Consider the following 18,902-nt stretch of genomic DNA (forward strand, 5'->3'; position numbering starts at 1 on the left):
GATAGATAGAGAGATAGATAGGCAAATGGCTTGTTCAATGAAATTTTCACTTTTTAATAGAATTTTCTCTTAGCTTATGAATCAGGTGACACTCTATTGACTTACATCACCCTATCACATGCAAGCAAAAATACTGTTTTTATATGTTCTTTGCACATGATTGGATATTCTTTGCAAAGTAAGTTTTCTCCACATTCACTAAGCCAAGGGTAAATTCCCTTGAAAAGTGAAAAGGTACTTTGCAAAGGGATGAGCCTATTTTGCCTTTAATAAATCAACCACAGAGATTCAGTAGTACATGAAAAGATTGAAATGAGCCACACATCTGCTAAAAATGTGTCAATATCAGTATTATTATTATTATACAGTATTTATATAGCGCCAAAGGGTTTGCTCAGCGCTGTACAATAGCGAGGGGGACAGAACATGAGACAAGACAGAAACAATACAATACACGAGGGGTTCGAGGGCCCTGCTCTTTTGAGCTTACAATTTAGGAGGGAGGGGAAAGTGGTACAGGAGGAAATGGCTGTGGGGGATGGAGTGGTGGGAGGAGTGGAGGAGGTCATCTGTTAGGTGAGGGTGGGGTATTCTTCGCTGAAGCGGTGGGTCTTCAGGGTGCGCCTAAAGATGATGAGGGTAGGTGACAGTCTGATGGATTGGGGTAGGGAATTCCAGAGGATGGGGGAAGTCCTGGAGAAATCCTGCAATCGGGCGTGGGAGGAGTGACGAAGGCCGCGGAGAGGTCAAGGAGCAGGAGGACAGAATAGTGGCCTTTAGCTTTGGCGGTTAGTAGGTCGTTGGTGATTTTAAGTAGGGCGGTTTCGGTGGAGTGCAGGGGACGGAAGCCAGACTGTAGAAGATCAAGGAGGTTGTTATCAGTGAGGTGGGAGCCTAGGCGATTGTAGGCTAAGCGCTCAAGGAACTTGGAAGTGAATGGTAGCAGGGAGATGGGTCTAAGGTTGTTAAGGTCAGTGGGGTCAAGGGAGGGTTTTTTGAGTATGGGGGTGATGTGCGCATGCTTTAGAGGGGAGGGGAAAGTGCCAGTGGAGAGGGAGAGATTGAAGATGTGGGTGAGGGAGCGAATGATGGAGGGGGGGGGTGACTGGAGGAGCTGTGAGGGGATAGGGTCCAGGGGGCAGGTGGTGAGGCGGGCTTCATTGAAGACCTTAGAGACCTCCTCAGGGGTAGTTGGGCTGAAGGAGCGGAGTGTTGGGGAGGTGACAGTGTGTGGGGGGTTAGGCATAGCAGGGGGTAGTGCAGCTATGAGGTTGGAGGAGGGGAGGGTTGAGGGGTTGTAGGAGGGCGGGAGGCTGGGTGGAGAGGTAGATTGTGAGTTGACAATGTCCTTACGGATTGCATCAATCTTGTTTTGGAAATGATTGGCAATCTCGTGGGCGGTGAGTGAGGTGCTGAGTGGAGGTGAGGGGGGAGACAGCAGGGATTTGAAAGTGGAGAAGAGCCGACGAGGACAGGTGGAGAGGGTGTTGATGAGGGTTACGAAATAGGCTTGCTTGGCGGCATGGAGGGAGGTGGTGTAGGTGAGGAAGGCGGCTTTGTAGAGGGAGAATGCATGAGGGGATCTGGTTTTGCGCCATAAGCACTCCAGCGTGCGACTGCGTCATTTGAGACTTTTTGTACGGTCGTTTTTCCAGGGTTGAAGCGGTCGGGGTCTGGTGTTACGCATGGTAACTCATTGTAGACCCATTTTATGTTCCAGGAATACCTGTAGCTGATTGTATTGATAGACATTAGAAAGATAGATAGATAGATAGATAGATAGATAGATAGATAGATAGATAGATAGATAGATAGATAGATAGACAGATAGATAGATAGATAGATAGATAGATAGATAGATAGATAGATAAATAGATAGATAATTAAATTATATGAAGCTTATCAAGGAACTATATTCAGAGACACACTGATACAATATATATGATTGGATAGATAGACAGATAGATAAACAGGCAGATACATAGACAGATAGATAACATTTTTAGTGGAATATATTTAAAAATATCACAGAATTGTATACAGAGACATATATAGATAGATAGATAGATAGATAGATAGATAGATAATACAATTATACATACACACACATTATATATAATGTTAAGTATGCATACATTTGCTAAATATAAGAAGATATACAATATATAAGAATAAGAGCAATATATATATATATATATATATATTTACTGTAAATAAAGAGCACAAGAACAATGTGAAACAACAATGTGAGTTAAAGGAGTGTGTGTGTGTGGGGTGGGGGGGGGCATGGTGAGGCAGGCAGGGGTTAAACACGCCAGCTTGTGATGTGAGGAAGGAGAGGGGGTATACCAGAAAATAGGAGGGGAGCATGGCAGACAGCCGTGTGTGGATGGAGATTATGGGAGGCAAGAGTGAAGGAGAAGATTAGAAGACTGGGATACGAGGCGAGAGACACAGAAAGGAGGGAAAGAACTGGAGAGAAGGAGGGGAGAGAGGAAAGACCATAAAATAGTGCGAAGGGGCAAAAATCCATGATAAGACCAGGATAAAAAAGTGAGAGGGGACACAGAGAGATCAGGAGGAGATCAGACATTTCTCAAATCTTCTAGCAGAAGTGAAGGTGGGGATGGCCAGGGGATAGGGTGAGTGTAAAAGGTTAGGGTGAGCATAAAACAAGGATAGGGTGAGCAGAGGGAATAGGGGGAGCATAGGGGGCTAGGGTTAGCATAGGAGATAGGGTGAGCATGAGGGGATAGGGTGAGTGTAAGTGGTAGGGTGAACGTAAAAGGGTAAGTTGAGCATGAGGGGATAGGGTGAGTATATGGCAATAGGTTGAGCGTAAGGGAATAGGGTGAGCATAAGGGGTAGGGTGAGCATGAGGGAATAGGGTGAGTGTAAGTGTTAGGGTGAGTGTAAGTGGTAGGGTGAGTGTAAAAGGATAAGGTGAGGGGATAGGGTGAGCATAAAGGGAAGGGTGAGTGTTAGCGGATAGGGTGAGCATAAGGGGAAGGGTGAGCATGAGGGGATAGGGTGAGTGTAAGGGGTAGGGTGAGCGTAAGAGGAAAAGTGAGCATAAGGGGTAGGGTGAGTGTATGGGAAAAGGGTGAGTGTAAGGTGATAGGGTGAGTGCAAGTGGATATGGTGATCCTAAGGGGATAGGGTGAGTGTAAGAGGATAGAGTGCAGCAGAAGTAGACAGGTAAGTGGGAAGTGGATAAGGTGATTGGGAAGGGGATAGGGTGAGTGGGAAGGGGATAAGGTGAGTGGGAAGGGGATCCAGAAACAAAAAATACAGTAAATAAATACGAAAGAATAGAAAAGAGAAGAGGACAAGGGAAGGGAATGGGAGTGAGAGGGACAAGTGCACAGGGATGAAAAGGAAATGAACAGACAGGAAGACAGATTTAACTGACAGCGACAGAAGGAGGGGGGACTCGAGAGACTGGGGGGAAAAAGGAAGAAAAGAATTAGAGTAGAAGAGACAGAAGAAAGGAAAAAACAGGAGGGAGAAGAAGACTGAGGAATTAAGGGTGGAGAGATAGAATAAAGAGGAGGGAGGGAGAGAGAGAGGAAGGGACAAAAAAACAGAGACAGGAGGAAGGAGAGAGGGAGGGTGCAGGGAAGAGGCGGATGTGGAGGGTGTCAGAAGTGGTGGGCAGGCTCAGTCCTGGGGGTCTGTGTAGAGGTGCGAGGACCCCCCCTGTACCCCCAAGCATGCACCTCTTCAGCATGATCTTCCTACTGCTCATGTTACAGGCTAGGATGGCTCAGGTAAGCTCCGGCTTGTCAGTCTGTTGGCTAGATGTAGCTGTCCATGCTCTGTGGTGCTGATGCTGGCCTTTGGGAGGAGGAGGGGGGGGAAGAGAGAGAGAAAGAGGCTGCTGCTGACATTGACAAAAGAGCCTCTTCTGGGAGAGGGTGGACAGGGAGGTGTGTGTCTGTATTTACAATGTACATATGTCTCAGCATCAGGACATGTGCACAGCCTATGTGTGTGGGTCTACTGCATGGCACATGTGTGTGATGTGTGATCGAGCCATAGATAGATGCCTTGTCTTCTTTATATTATTCATTCTTAGCATGCATCTGTACACGTTCCAGGATACAATGCTCTGCTGTATGCATCAGACACCGTCAACCAGGGCCCCTCCGCTCTTGATGAACTATAAGCCACAGCATGTCCCGTCAGCCTCTAGCTAGCAGGACACGCTGGTCTTTACGGTTCACCAATGGCTAGATGATTGGTCTTGGTTGACCAGTCCCATTATTCAAGCTGGTGCCCAATGGTCTTCTTGTCTGTGCCATCTAGGATAGCATTTATTTATGAGATCAAGTTTAAATCTTTACTGCCCTGGCGTATTTACCAAGGAGCAGGACAACGTGCAGAGTGCAGGAACCCAGTGTCGTAGTTTTGACTGCTCCGAACTACCAGAGAGCGACATCGCATAGGTTGCTATGGGTTGTTACACTTAGCGAGTTGTCATTGCTGCTTGCAGCGCCTTATTAAATGGACCCTGCTGTTTAAATTATTTATTCGGTGGTATTTATTTAAGCCATTATTGATCCTGATGTACTTGTTGTAAATATTTTGTCTAGTAATGGAAGTGAACAGAGAGAAGGCTGTATACAAAGTGCACATGTACCAAGAGCGGGGCCGCTTTTTATTAATTCATGGGCTGATTTACATAAATGTTTAGTCTATGAGCATTTGTCCGTATATGTTTGCTGCAACATGTGAATCTTTCTCTAGTAATATGGAATGTGCAATTGATTGTTTTTCTGCATTTGAATGTAAATGCTGTAAATATGTTAACTGAGATATTCTTAAAGTGACGCTAAACTCCTAACTCAAAAAGTATCTTCTGTTGCTCTCAGCCTCCTCCAAATCTCCAGATTCCTCTTTTTTTTGCTGCTGTGATCTGACTTCCTGTTAGAGGGTGGCTACATTCATTCTCCATGGTGCCACTGTATGTAGGAACATAGCCACCCTCTCTTGCTCGCTCCCGAGATGGACTATGAACTATGGGATGTGTAGTGTGCGTAGAGCATCACACATGACCTCAACTAACGTGCACTGCTCTTTCCAAACACACAGAAGTGAGGGGGAAAAGGAGAGGTTCATGAAAAATAGATAACAGGGCCATTAATTAGTGGATGTGTATGGATTATTTTAAAGTGTCACTTTTTTCTAAAAGGGAACCAAAGTTTTGCTGCAGCTATTCTGTGATCCTAGCCGAAGGCTTATGATGTGAGATCCTGATGAAATGAATACCTCCTCTGAACAATTGGGTTCATATGGGATTGTGATGGACAAGTTGCTTTTGTTGATCGTAGGTAAATCATATTAATGTCATGATGGAACTTTGTGCATCACGGTGCAGCTTACAGAAATGATCTCATGGTGGTATGTGTGTTCTGTGTCACAGGAGGCTGATCAATGCTATAGAATTCTTTTTATTGCACCACTGATAAAAGAAATTGTAATATGTGATTTAAATGAAAAACCTGTACTGTATAATGTTGCCACTTTACTCATCATGTTTTGTCAGCAGGTAGTTAGAAAAGTTTAAGAACTAATTATCGGTTGCCGGTATTAAAACTTATGTTAACCCAAAGGATGAACTTTGAAATATATACAGTATATAATAAGTCATGTAATATGAAACATTGTTTAGGTTTTTAAAACTTTTTTTTTTAACATTTTTCAAGTATCTTATTGTTAGGGAGGTTGTTTACGGTCATGTGATCACTTTGTGGCACAGTGTCGGCTGGGGAGGGGAGCGAGACTCGTGAGCATGTCACTTCTGGAGAGCATGCATAGCAGAGTGACAGTGCTAGCCCACTGAAGTGTAAGTTACCCTGAAAATAAAAACTGGCAGTTTAACAAGTTCATTTTTAAAAAAAGATAAAGAAAAAGTGAACCTCATCAAGCTTCTAGTGTTGGACGGTGTGCAGCGAAATATATTCAATTAGCTTTTGAGTTTTTGTACCCTTTAAAGTGTTTTTAAAGCTAAAACTTGTTTTGATTAGAGCGGTGAGGGGATAAAATACATGTCAAATTTTTATTGTTGACTTCGCTAGGGAGATTCACTCTATTTGTCCTGGAGACCACTGTCAGCAAACTAAAAGTGGTTAAAAATTGTAACTTGTTATCAGAAAAAGAATAGAGTGGAACATTTGTTCTGGTGACTTTTGAGAGATTTCCTGTTCCTGTTCCTCTTTCTGTTGTGTCTGCAGGATAGCAAGTGAAGGGAAATTTCTGGGACACCGATGGCAAAAAAAAACCTGACAGCAGTTCTCCTATTCTATTCGAAATGAAAAATAAAAAAAGTTGCACTTGGCAACCTTTAGATATCATGGCTTCCAGTATATACTTTAAGTCTACTGCTTTACCAGTACGAGAAAGGACAAAGCAGGATTGCCACAGTCTCCCTTACTGTTTATGCTGGCCCTTCAGCTAGTTGTACACGGTGCATGGGGTAGCTGATGATGGACCTTCCTCCATGTTCCTCATTAATTCATTGGGCACCAAGTGTGGGTCACATGTGAGGACTAACCCTTGAGTAGGTTCTTCTGGGCTACATAGGGCACCTATAAAAAGATCACTCTACTTCACACATATGGGGTACCTTTTCTCTCATGGTGTTTTCACCAATGCCCTGGGACAAGGCTGAGGCTGCCATGGGGGAATACTCAACCTTAAGGCAGGCCTCTACTTTTAGAGATGAAGGTATACCATATACATCTGTGCCATTACTGTTTTCTAGTTAAATCTTGGCTGTCCTTGTAAATGTACTTCTTCCACTGTAGCTTGCAATTAGGTGGGCCCTTTTGAACACAGACCACAGCCACCTGTCCAGTATCTTCCACAACGGGTCCTGGTAACAGTATGGAACCCTGCTGTGCACATAGCGTGTGCTCCAACAAATACTTGACTTTAACTCTTGAACCTTTGTACCTCTGTACAGGATGGGGACTTCTGCAATACAGTTCTGCTCTGGTTACTATGGGAGGTAGAATACAGCATAGGGTGTGCCATCAACATCTCCTTCACAGCTAGAAGTAGTTCCACCTGTAACAAGTGCATTTTTCTGACTGGGTGCTTGCTGACTGTACCTCTATCACCCGTGGCAACCACTTGTATAACTTTCACTAGGATTACTGTAGATGTACTGACTCTTCATACTCAGTACGCTAGTGACCCAAACCTTAGACCACTGGTGCCTGTTACTTGCATTATACTCCCTAAAAGAACTTCAGACTAGGCAGAAGGCAAGGTTTTATAGCTTTACTGAATAAAGTACAAAACGGTACAAAGTCTAGGAGAACAGTCTGTTTCCAATGTCCCTGATTCCTAATCCTACTCAGGCTATGTGCTGCTCCGGCATACCTGCAGAGGTAGTGTCCATGTGAATAAAGGTCCATTAGTGACATTCCTCAGTGGCTGGTGCTTTCAGTGCAAACCACAGGTTGGAAGGCTCTCATGTCTTTCAGGCTCCTAAGTAGCTGTACCACAGAACACAACTGAAGAACAAGCAGCAAGGCTCTCAGACGCCCACAGGGGAACCTCCAGACCCAGCCCACTGCCCTCCTTTGTATCCACAGGAGCAGTGGAATGGACATAAAATCCCAGCAAACGACAAACCCAGGAACTAAGTTAACCCCAGCCTTCCCATCCAGGGCAGCACCTAATTGGCTAATTAGTAACCCGTTTACGCACTAGCAGACTATATTAGGCATAATTTGTATATCCAAGGCTTGGAAATAGTGGGTGTTTGCTGTTTGTCAATTACATTTTACTACATGTGATGTCTCCACATATTTCTCTTTCTAATACACTTTCACTCCTCTCGAGGTTTGCATCTCTTTTGGGTCTCTGTTAGCCCTTAAATTCCAATGCTATTTATGCTACACTTTCATTATCAACTGAATCATCTTTTCAAATGTGTTATCCCTTTTAGTGGGCTCCTATCCTTTTTTATCTGGCTATCACACTCAAACCTACCTACAATCCTTGGTATAAAAATATTATATAGCCACCCCCCCAATCAAACAACTACTAGAACAGCTAACATCATGGGTCCACATTTTTATTTCCAATCATAAGATTAAAATGCCATATTTTCCTAAATTGCCCTATCCATTTCGAGTCTTGCCCATTGCCATTTCTTCCCGTGTACTTTGGTCTGTCTAGTTACAGTTACTGAAACTTATGTGGAGTTCCAATAAACCACAGCTCAGTAAAAATTCCCTTTTTAAAATCTAAGCTAAAATGCAGGTTGGGAGAACCCAATATCATCTACTATTATAAAGCTGCTCAAGTAGCACTAATAGTTCAACTCCTGTTGGAATCTGATCCACAATTATAGGCCTCTCAGAATATTTTAAGTTCATCCAATACCTCTTTCTTCCCTGATCTGAATACCTCCCGTAGTGTGCCCCATATCCCCTTAACTCAATTTTGATGCATACCATGTCATTATACAATTCTATTAAATATTCATCAGGCCTCATTTTGCCTCACCTTCCTTTGTTCCATTTATTCCATTGCCCTGTACTTTATTTGTGGTAAAATGATCCACGCCTCTTTTGCTGGTAGATCTCACATGACTTCACCACAGTTTATTCCATACTTACCTTACAAGGTATTCAGACTTTTACACAACCTAAAAATTGGCATGGAATTCCAAACAGGGAACTTTTTTGCTATATTCAATTGCACCATTTTGTTTATTCTCTAAGATCTGTGACTTGACTGAATCTCTGAATCTCTTTGTATATCTAACTCCTCAATAAAGGGAATAGTTTCCTTATTGTATTCATGTTATTTTTCGGTAATTCTTCCCATTTTACCCCCACAAATTGTACCAATTGGGAATCAGAACTCAGCATACTCTTTCCTCCTGAGGAATGAGATGAACTATTGCTTACCCTTCCCAAGAGCTCCCCAAATGTACAAACTGTAGAGAATTCTTTTAAACCCTTAACACGCTGGTATTTTCCACTGGTACATACAGCAAGAATTATTTTCACATATCCCGTAACCTGTTTTCAAGGATGCTCACATTAAGGGACCATGGCACATAACTGGTGGACCTGCCACAAACGTGCGCTGCCTATTGATCAGCGTATATAACATCAACTATCTTATTGATCAACAGATACAAAGATCATTGGGAAGTGCTACTTCACAAACCCATTGAAAATTGTAAAACTCTATATCCCATATTTTCTAGCTAACAAACAGTCTATAGCATATTCCTGGATGTCCCCCACATTGAACTCTTTGGAGGATAATTAAAGTGGAAGTTCGGTCAAATACTAACTACACCTAAATCTTCTCCTACCCCCATTCTAAGCCTATTCCATCAACCATGTGAAAGTAAAGATCTGTATACTTACCTTTTCTGAGGGCACTCCAGTCTGGTCACATGATCAGGTCCCAGCACCAGCTTCAGTGTAGAGGAAGGACAGCTGACAACAGAAGCCTCATAGTAAGCCTATGGGTGACTTCATCATCCAGGCTCTGCAGGCGTTGTTGGGAATCTCTCCTCTTCACTGAAGGAGAGATCATGTGACTGGACTGGTGCTCCCTCAGCACTGGTAACTATACAGATCTTTCCTTGTAGATTTAAGTATAGTTAGTGTTTGACTGAACTTCCACTTTAATGCTACCTACAACAAATTTATCTCGATATATCAGCTATGACTTACCTATCCCCCACTAACATCACAAACTACTCACTTGCTGTACCTACATTTCTGTATCTTATTGCCCCAATCCTGGAAACTCTCTCCTTTTCCCTCTCTACCCCTTACTCTTGTCTCATAGCATAGGTCCCCCCCTCCTTACTCTCCCCTCCCTTGGTTTTCATTCCCACTAGCCTTTGGGGTCCTTTATCATTTTCTCTTTCCCTCTTTTCTTTTTCTGCCCCCTTTCTTCTCCCCACTTCCTTTTTTGTCTTTAACTGTTTTCACACCTGGCTCCCTTTATTCTTAATTTTTTTCTCCATTAATTTTTTATCTGTTCCCACATTTCTTAACCTTTCTGCTCTCCCCTCCAGTATCTCACCTGTATCTCCAGCCCCCAGGATGGGTTTGTTCGCCGAGTTTTCTTCCCATCTCTTGGCTTTTATGTGGACTCCCCATTCCTCTCCATCCTCTTTAAGGTCCGTAGTTAAAGATTTACCAGATGCAAGTAACACATATTGGTCTTTAGGCAAATGTATGATACATCCTGTATGTCCTGGATATGAGGGGGCTCTACATTTGGTATTTACGTAATGTCTCCCCACCACCACTAAAACCACAGACCATATTTCATTTTATGGGGGTACAGTTTATTGTTTTTTTCATTTGACTTACACTCTCATCCTTGGATTTATATTGTTTCTGTATGTACTGACCTTGTATCATTCAGCATTTTAACTATGAACTCAACCTGTATTGTCTTCAAAAGCTTTAGAAGAAGAAAAAAGTTATATATATTTAACTCTAACAATAATTTTCCCTTATTTGCTCCCTTTGTCTTTTATATAAACAGTTATGGCCAAAAATATTGGCAAATAATGCACCACTTTGCTCTAGAAAATTGTTGCAATTATGAATGTTTAGGCATTCTCATGTTTATTTCTTTTGTTTATATTGGTATACCACAAAAAAGTGGAGGATGAAAAAGCCAAATCTGACAAATTCCACGCAAAAAGCAAAAATGTTTAGACATTCTCATATTTATATCTTTTGTTTGTATTGGTATGACACAAAGAAGTGGAGAAACAAAAAAGCCAAATCTGACAAATTCCATGCAAAAAACAAAAATGGACTGGACAAAATTATCGGCACCCTCATTTTAATATTTGGTAGCACACCCCTTGGAAAAAGTAACTGAAACAATCACTTTCTATAACCATCAATGAGTTTCTTATACCTCTCTACTTAAATTTTGGACCACTCTTCTTTCGCCAACTGCTCCAGGTCTCTCAGATTGGAAGGATTCATTTTCCCAACTGCTGTTTTGAAATCTCTCCACAGGTACTCTATGGGATTGAGATCTGGACTGATAGCTAGCTCAGTCCTCTCCAGTGCTTTGCCTGAAACCATTTCTGGGTGCTTTTTGACATGTGCTTTGTCCATTGTCTTGCTGTAAGACCCATGACCCCTGACGGAGACCCAACTTTCTGACACTGGGCCCTACTTTTCACCCCAGAATTCTTTGGTAGTCTTCAGATTTCATAATGCCATGCACACGGTCAAGACATCCAGTGCCTGAAGCAGCAAAGCAACCCCAAAACATCAGCTGTAATTCTGTTTTGTCTGTCCATAGCACATTTTCCCAAAAGAATTTTGGCTTCCTCAGGTAAGTTTTGGCAAACTCTGATCTGGCTTTTTTATTTTTCGGTGTCAGCAGTGGGGTCCTCCTGGGTCTCCTACCATAGCGTCCCTTTTCCTTCAGATGGCGATGTATAGGTGGCGATGTATGAAGGTTAGCTTGAATTTGTCAGGAAGTTGATCGAGGTTCTTTAGCCACCATTTCAACAATCCTTAATTGCAATCTTAGATCAATTTCTTTCCAGGGTGAGATTAGCTGCAGTGCCTTGGCCTGTAAGCCTCTTGACAATGTTGCACACAGTAGACAGAGGAACATTAAGATCTCTGGAGATGGACTTGAAGCCTTCAGCTTGTCCAAGCTTTTCCACAATTTTTGTTCTCAAATCCTCAGGCAATTCTTTGCTGCTCTTTCTCTTCTCCATGCTCCATGTAGCACACAGAGACACACAACAGCAAGGTAATTGATACAGCTGAGTTAATTACAAATTACAGGAGCATCACAAACTTGGAATGCAATTATTTCTTACAATTTTGAGAAGGTGCCAATAATTTTGTCCAGTCCATTTTGGGAGCTTTGCATAGAATGTGTCAGATTTGGCTTTTGGTGTCTCCACTTTTTTGTGTCATACCAACACAAACAAAAGAAATAAACATGAGAATGCCTAAACATTTGTAATTGTATCCATTTTCTGGGCGAAGTGCTGATTATCTGACAGAAATGCAGGGGTGCCAATAATTTTGGCCATGACTGTATAATTTAAAGAGTTGTGTTATATCTGCTTGACAAGTCCAAAAAAATTATCTGTTCATCTACCCAGAACATTTTGGTGATAACAGTCCAGAGTCAGAGAACACAGGAAGTTATCAGTTGGCATTGTTCTGCAAAACATCTCCCTCTTTTATGGGGAATTAAAGGAGATATTATGTAGTTTGAACACACTCTCTGTCGTAGGGTGACAGCTCTACTCAGTACAGATGTCCCCCCGAGGACTGTAAGTGTGTTAATGGCAGGATTACCAAGCTAAAAAAAAGTTCTGAAAAGGGAAAACTAATGCAGCCACCACATCTAAGGACTGGTAAGCTGCAATACTGTCATTTATTGTTCTTGGGTTAAGGGGCAGACTGACAACTCATGGGGCCCCCAGGCAATACGGGATCATGGGGCCCCTGTGTCCTTGCCCAAACTCAAAAAAGCCTATGAAAAAGGTACCAGGGGCATCTCATGGGGGCCCCCTACTGACCCCGGGCCCTCGGGCAGTGCCCGAGTTTCCAAATGGTCAGTCCGCCCCTGCTTGGGTTTAGATATGCTCTCAGGTTAGCTTTCCATTTCTGCAGAAGTTATGATTTATTTGTATCTTTTTATTTTAGGTATTGATATAGCACCAACAATTTGCACAGAGCTATACATGTTGTACAGTCACATCAGTTGCTGCCCTGAAGGAGTTTACAATTTAAAGTCCGTATCTCAAATTCATTTATGCTAGTGCTGATTTTAGACAGGATCCAATTAACCTACCAGCATGTGTTTGAAGTGTGGGAGAAAACCCACGTAAGCACAGGGAGAACATGCAAACTCCATGCAGATAATGTCCTGATTACCCACTGTGCTGTTCTCATTACCCGCGCATGTGATAGTCTCACTGTTTTATCGATGTCTCTATAGGCCATGTACTAACATTTCAGTCACTGCTATCTCTGTGCTTAGGTTTGCTGTACCTAGCCTTTCGACATCGGTGATACATATAAAAGTACTGCTATGTAGGATGCTGGGATGTAGGTTTTCTTTGTTCTACAGTACCAAGGCTAAGCAAATTATTTCAGGCAAATCGATTTTAAAGCTGCAAAATTCTTCCTTTTCAGTAGCTAAGGAATTAGGCAAAAAGTTCTTGCAATGCATATCAATGGATATAACTGGCCAGAGAAGATTGTTTTTTTTCACGAGCCCCCTCTTTGGTTTACCTTTTTTCTGCAGGGTGGTGGACGTGCAGCATTAGTATGAGATGGCATACATCAGAACTTTGCTTTTTTTGCTGTTCTGGCAAGTTACGGGTCTGTGATCAGGACAACTGGGGAGGCAGAGTCTGTTGACTGCGTAGATTCATCCACTGAAATGAATTACAGTATGTGGCTTGCATATGTATAAGCTGGTACTTGCGTAAGCACAACATGCATATGGACTTATACCTCTAAATGGAGACACTCTGCATCCAGGGACATACATCTGTATGCTTGCACGTATGTACACAACCACCAACATATACCGGCTTGCAACCGCATCCTGTAATTGTCTTCTGTGGGCGGCTGTAGGCAGCAGCTATTGATTCCAGGGAGAAAATACGCCTTCATTTCTGCCATGTGACCCCAGGCACGAGCCCTAAGCTGGCCATTCACTGATCAAAAATAAGCTGGCCAAATTTCAGTCAGTGTGTGGGCTCCCCTACTTGACATAAGTCAATTGTCTAATTGACTTCTCATGGAAAACTATCCATTGGTCAGCAATTCCCAGATCAGTGTATTCTGACAATGTCCCAGTGGGGGGTAGTTCCTCCATCTACCTTCTATGTGCAGATGGAGGAATCTTTCAGAAAGCACAGTGGCTAAATGGTTAGCACTTCCACCTGGCAGTACTAGGGTCACTGGTTTGAATCCCAAACATGGCACCAGCTGCCTGGAGTTTGCATGTTCTCCTTGTGTCTGTGTGGGTTTCCTCTGGGTACTCTGGTTTCCTCCCACACTCCAAAGACATTCTGGTTGGTTAATTGACTTCTGTCTAAATTGGCCCTAGTATGTGTATGTGAGTTAGGGACCTTAAATTGTATGCCCCTTGAGGGTTAGGGACTGATATGAATGTACAATATATATGTAAAGTGCTGTGCAAATTGATGGCACTATATAAGTACCTCAAATAAATTGATCTTTTTTCCTTTTCCTTTCCTTTTCTTATCAGCAGTATATAGCAGACTTGTGACTTCTATCACTGCCCAGCAAAATACTGGTTAAAGCTTGCAGTAGGAGTTTTCATTCTCCCCTGATTGTCCTATGAGGCTGCAGGACCCCTGACCCTCTGTATGAACAGTGCTAATTGACCATGTGCTGATCACATGCACCCTCCCATAGTAAATAAAAAAATCCCTAGCAATACACACCAAACTAAGCATGTGCAGCTTTCCCCCAAGGCTTTGTTCTATCATCAGATGGATTGGGGACAGTAGAAGAAGGGGAGGATCAGAGAAGACAGGATCAAACAGCCTTTTTACAGAATGTGAAAGTTGTATCCCTTCCACGGGGGTTAATCACTGAGTATAACAAGCATGCTTTACTGCATATACAGACTGATTTTACTGTTGTAGGTTTAGTAACATTTTAAGAATGCTTTTACAAATAGAAGTGTTCATAATTCTATTTTATCAATTAATGAAATGGAAAGTAAATGAAAAGAAGAGAAATCCAAATCAAAGTAATATTTGGTGTGACCACCCTTTCCCTTTCAAAACAGCATCAATTTTTTCTATATACATTTGTACAGTTATTCAGGTTTTGAAGGAAGGTAGGTAGATTGTTCCAAACTGGAGAACTAACCACAGTTCTTCTGTGGATGTAGGCTGCCTCAGATCCTTCTGTCTCTTCATGTAATCCCTGACAGACTCTATGATGTTGAGATCAGGGCTCTGTGGGAGCCAAACTATTATTAGCTGTATGTTTGGGGTCATTGTCCTGCTGTAGAATACATTTGGACCCAATCACACTTCTCCCTGATGATATAGCATGATGGATAAGTATCTGCCTGTATTTCTCAGCATTGAGGACACCACTGATCCTGACCAAATCTCCAACTCCATTTGCAGAAATGCAGCCCCAAATTTGCAAGGAACCTTCACCATGATTCATTGTTTCCACTGAACAAACTGTGTCCTGCTACAGCCAAATGTTTCAGATTTTGACTTCTCATTCCAGAGCACCTGCTGCCATTTTTTCTGCACCCCAGTTCCTATGTTTTCATGCATAGTTGAGTTGCTTAGCCTTGTTTCCATGTCGGAGATATGGCATTCCCCAAGTTCCTATGTTTTCATGTATAGTTGACAGTAGATAGGTGTACTTGGGTCCCACTGGTTTCCTCCAGTTCTGTGTTGATGGCACTGATGGACTTTTTCCATTGGCAAAGGGAAGTAAGCATGGTGTGTGTTTCATCTGCTGCATTAAGTTTCCTTGGCCCACCACTATGTCCTCATCTCCTGTTTCTTTATGCTTCTTCAAAGGAGCTTGATAAATTTAATTGATGCTGGTTTGAAGCCAAAGAATAGTCGCACCGGAGATTGATTTGATTTAGATTTTTCTTCTGTTCCCTCACTTCGCACTTTGTAAGTTGATAAAAAATAAACAATTAAAATATATATTTTTGAAAGAGTTCTTACTTTACATGGTAACCGTTTCCCAGCCAGTGTCATTTGTACAGTGTTGATGTATATTATTAGCACTGATCACTGTATTAGTGTCACTGGCTCCCACAAAGTGTCAAAATTGTTAGTGTCAGATTGCCCTCCATATTATCACAGTCTGCTATAAGTCTTCCTATCAGTTCATCCCCTACAGTATTACCTTTTGAACCACCAGCCCCTCCCTCTTAGATTGTAAGCTCCAAGGATCAGGCCCTTCTAACCCTCTTGTATTGAACTGTATTGTTGCTGTATTGTCTCCTTTTATATTGTAAAGCGCTGAGCAAACTGTTGGTGCTATATAAATCCTGTATAGTAATAATAATAATAAGTCACTGATCACTGCCATTACTAGTATAAAAAAAATGAATAAAAATTCCAGTATATACATCATAGTTTGTAGACACTATTACTTTCACGCAAACCAATCAATAACACTTTTTGGGATTTTTTTTACCATAAATATGTAGCAGAATACATTTTGGCCTAAATTTATGAAGAAATTTGATTTGTTTTAAAAAAAAACTTTTATTGAATATGTTTATAGCAGTAAGTAAAAAATATTGGGATTTTTTTTCTGAATTTTCTGTATTTTTTCGTTTATATAATAAAAAATGTAAAAACCCAATAGTAAACAAATACCACCAAAAGAAAGCCCTATTTTTGTGAAAGAAATTATATAAATGTAATTTGCACAGTGTTGCATGACCACTCAATTGTCAGTTAAAATAGTGCAGTGCCAAATAGCAAAAAAATGGCCTGGTAATAAAGAGGGTAAAATCTTCCAACGGGCAAGTGGAATTATCAATACATCTGAATTAGACCTGGTATCAGCCTCTTACAGTCCCTGTACAGCAATGCTGCAGTGTGAGAGGAAGAAGCAGTACAAAAAGCCAATAAGTTAATGCGCTGACAAGGAGCACGCTAACAGAAGGAGGGAGCAGAGTGACACAGACATGAGTGTATCACTGTGTTGCTTCTCCTTTCACTGTCCAGTCAGCTTGAGGAGGGTCCAGGATAGCTTTGTTCTATAGGAAGTGGGTTGCATGATGATGGCCATCAGACTGAGGACATCTGATGGCAGAAAAAAGAAGTGCAGGAAAAAAATCTCTTCTTTGAATTCGAATATTAAAGCAAAAAGCTGGTTTTGTTATTTTATCTTTTAATGGGCTGGTAATTTCTGTTTTCAATTTTGTCTGAAGCTCTGCTTTAGAGTAAATCCAGCCCTGGTTCCACCCCTGTACAGAATGCTATTATTTTAAGTCCAAGTTTTAAAATGATTGCAAGTTCAAACATAGTTTTAGATAATAGACCCTAAAATATAAAATAAAATAGTTAAGTCCTAAAAATGTTTACCAAAGCCCTCCATACTGACTTATGAAGGAAAGATTTGGCAGCGCCGACTGCAAAGGTCATCTTTGGTTTTTGGGACTCCTTGGCCAAATTGTTTAAACGCTACTTATATTATACATAATCAAAAGAATAGATGAATATTTTCTAGGAACTGTGATTAGGCATATATCATCTTTCATATATAATATAATAAATTAATATAGCATAAATAAATATTAAATTAAGCTAAAACCATAAATAAATTATGATAAGCAGAGCATTAGATAAGCACTGTGAAGAACACTGCTGTACTGACAACCCAGAGATCTGGGTCATAAAGCTTCAGACTTATGGAAAGTATCGCATACAAAAGCTAGTTGTGCTTATATCTGGAAAAAAACAATAGAGCTTGGCTCATATAATCTACAATAATAAATAGCTGGTATTTCCCCCTAGTTTGATCAGCCACGATTGTCAGGCTTGCCATACTGGTTGCTATATGTATGTCTATATTTTCCTGTAAATGAACCAGTACTAGACAATAAATTTAAAATCTACCTCCATGAAATAAAAGTAGGTGCATGTACATACCTTTATTTATTTTCTTGAGCACCCCAGGGGCCTCTTAATCTGGGATGTTCAGAAATTCACGTTGGCTTCCTGTTCCACAGTTGGAGTTCTGCCACTCTACTTCCAACCACCATCAAATTTGAAGTACAATGCTCTGAACCATAATACAGAATTGTGCTGCAGCCATAACATGGGAACCAGGGGCAGACTGACAACTCATGGGGCACCCGGGCAATAGGGGATCATGGGGCCCCTGTGTCTTTGCCCAAACTCAAAAAAGCATATGAAAAAGGTACCAGGGGCATCTCATGGGGCCCCCTACTGACCCCGGGTCCTCGGGCAGTGCCCGAGTTTCCAAATGGTCAGTCCACCCCTGATGGGAACCTGAAGCTAACCTTTACATACTGTATGGCACCCGTCTCTCACAAGTTTTGACGTTCTATAATATAAACGTTTTGTGCCCTCCTCTAGTTAGGCTGCTAGGCTAAATTTAATTTTTGACTTCACTGTAATTAGTGTGATTGATTGTTTTTCAAAGAATAAATGGTGAGCGCAAGACAAAAAAGGAAAAAATAAAGCAGCTAGCACAATGTGGAAAACCCTCTGTCTCCACCAAAAAAACACTATAATATCAATGTGCAGTGCTAATAAAAATGTGTGTTATAATCAATGATGACCAGTGTGATAGTAAAAGAGAAAGGAAACATCATAAAAAAGAAATAGAGAACAGTGAATACTCCAATGAAGAAACAAAATGGATGATATAACAAATAACAAATGAAAATATATAAATCCTCTAAATATCATAATAGTCCCAAAAATAGTGATGTGATCAAATAAACAAAATGTAGTGACTTCTGTGACTTCCACACTGCACCTCCACCATAATGCACTCACCAAACGTAAGTAGCTAGCAAGCCCAGAGCGGAATGACACTAAGGGGTGTTCCTGCTTGTTCCTCCTGCCGGTGACCCGGTTGAAGATGGGATCTCTCCAGAAGCCAATGATACACCAAATGAACAATCAAGAGTAGAGTAGCCAAGTCTCCATCTCCAGCCCACGGTGAACCAAGGAAAAGGATTCCTCCTGGAGGAGAAGCTCATAGACTGAGCCCGGAGACAGTATCATACAGTGTAGTATGTTTTATTAAAAAGATAGCAATCACGTGGAGCATAAAATCATCAATGGATAAAAAGCCCTTACAAAGATGGCTGCCGGACCATTACATGGACACGGCGGC

At 41.6% G+C, this 18,902-nt stretch overlaps 1 protein-coding gene across 1 annotated transcript in view; it reads left to right on the forward strand.

The window, feature by feature from the left end:
• The first annotated feature begins 3,590 nt into the window (after positions 1 to 3,590).
• Positions 3,591 to 18,902, forward strand: part of OLFM2 (olfactomedin 2) — a 459,233-nt gene continuing 443,921 nt past the window's right edge. The window contains exon 1 of the mRNA XM_089651883.1: positions 3,591 to 3,770. Coding sequence (XP_089508009.1) covers positions 3,630 to 3,770 — 141 coding nt within the window. The 5' untranslated portion in view covers positions 3,591 to 3,629. The remainder of the gene's footprint in view (positions 3,771 to 18,902) is intronic.

This window comes from Staurois parvus, unplaced genomic scaffold (assembly GCF_062004578.1).
Source record: "Staurois parvus isolate SC_StPar_1 unplaced genomic scaffold, SC_StPar_1.0 ptg000666l, whole genome shotgun sequence".
In the NCBI taxonomy this organism is placed as follows: domain Eukaryota; kingdom Metazoa; phylum Chordata; class Amphibia; order Anura; family Ranidae; genus Staurois; species Staurois parvus.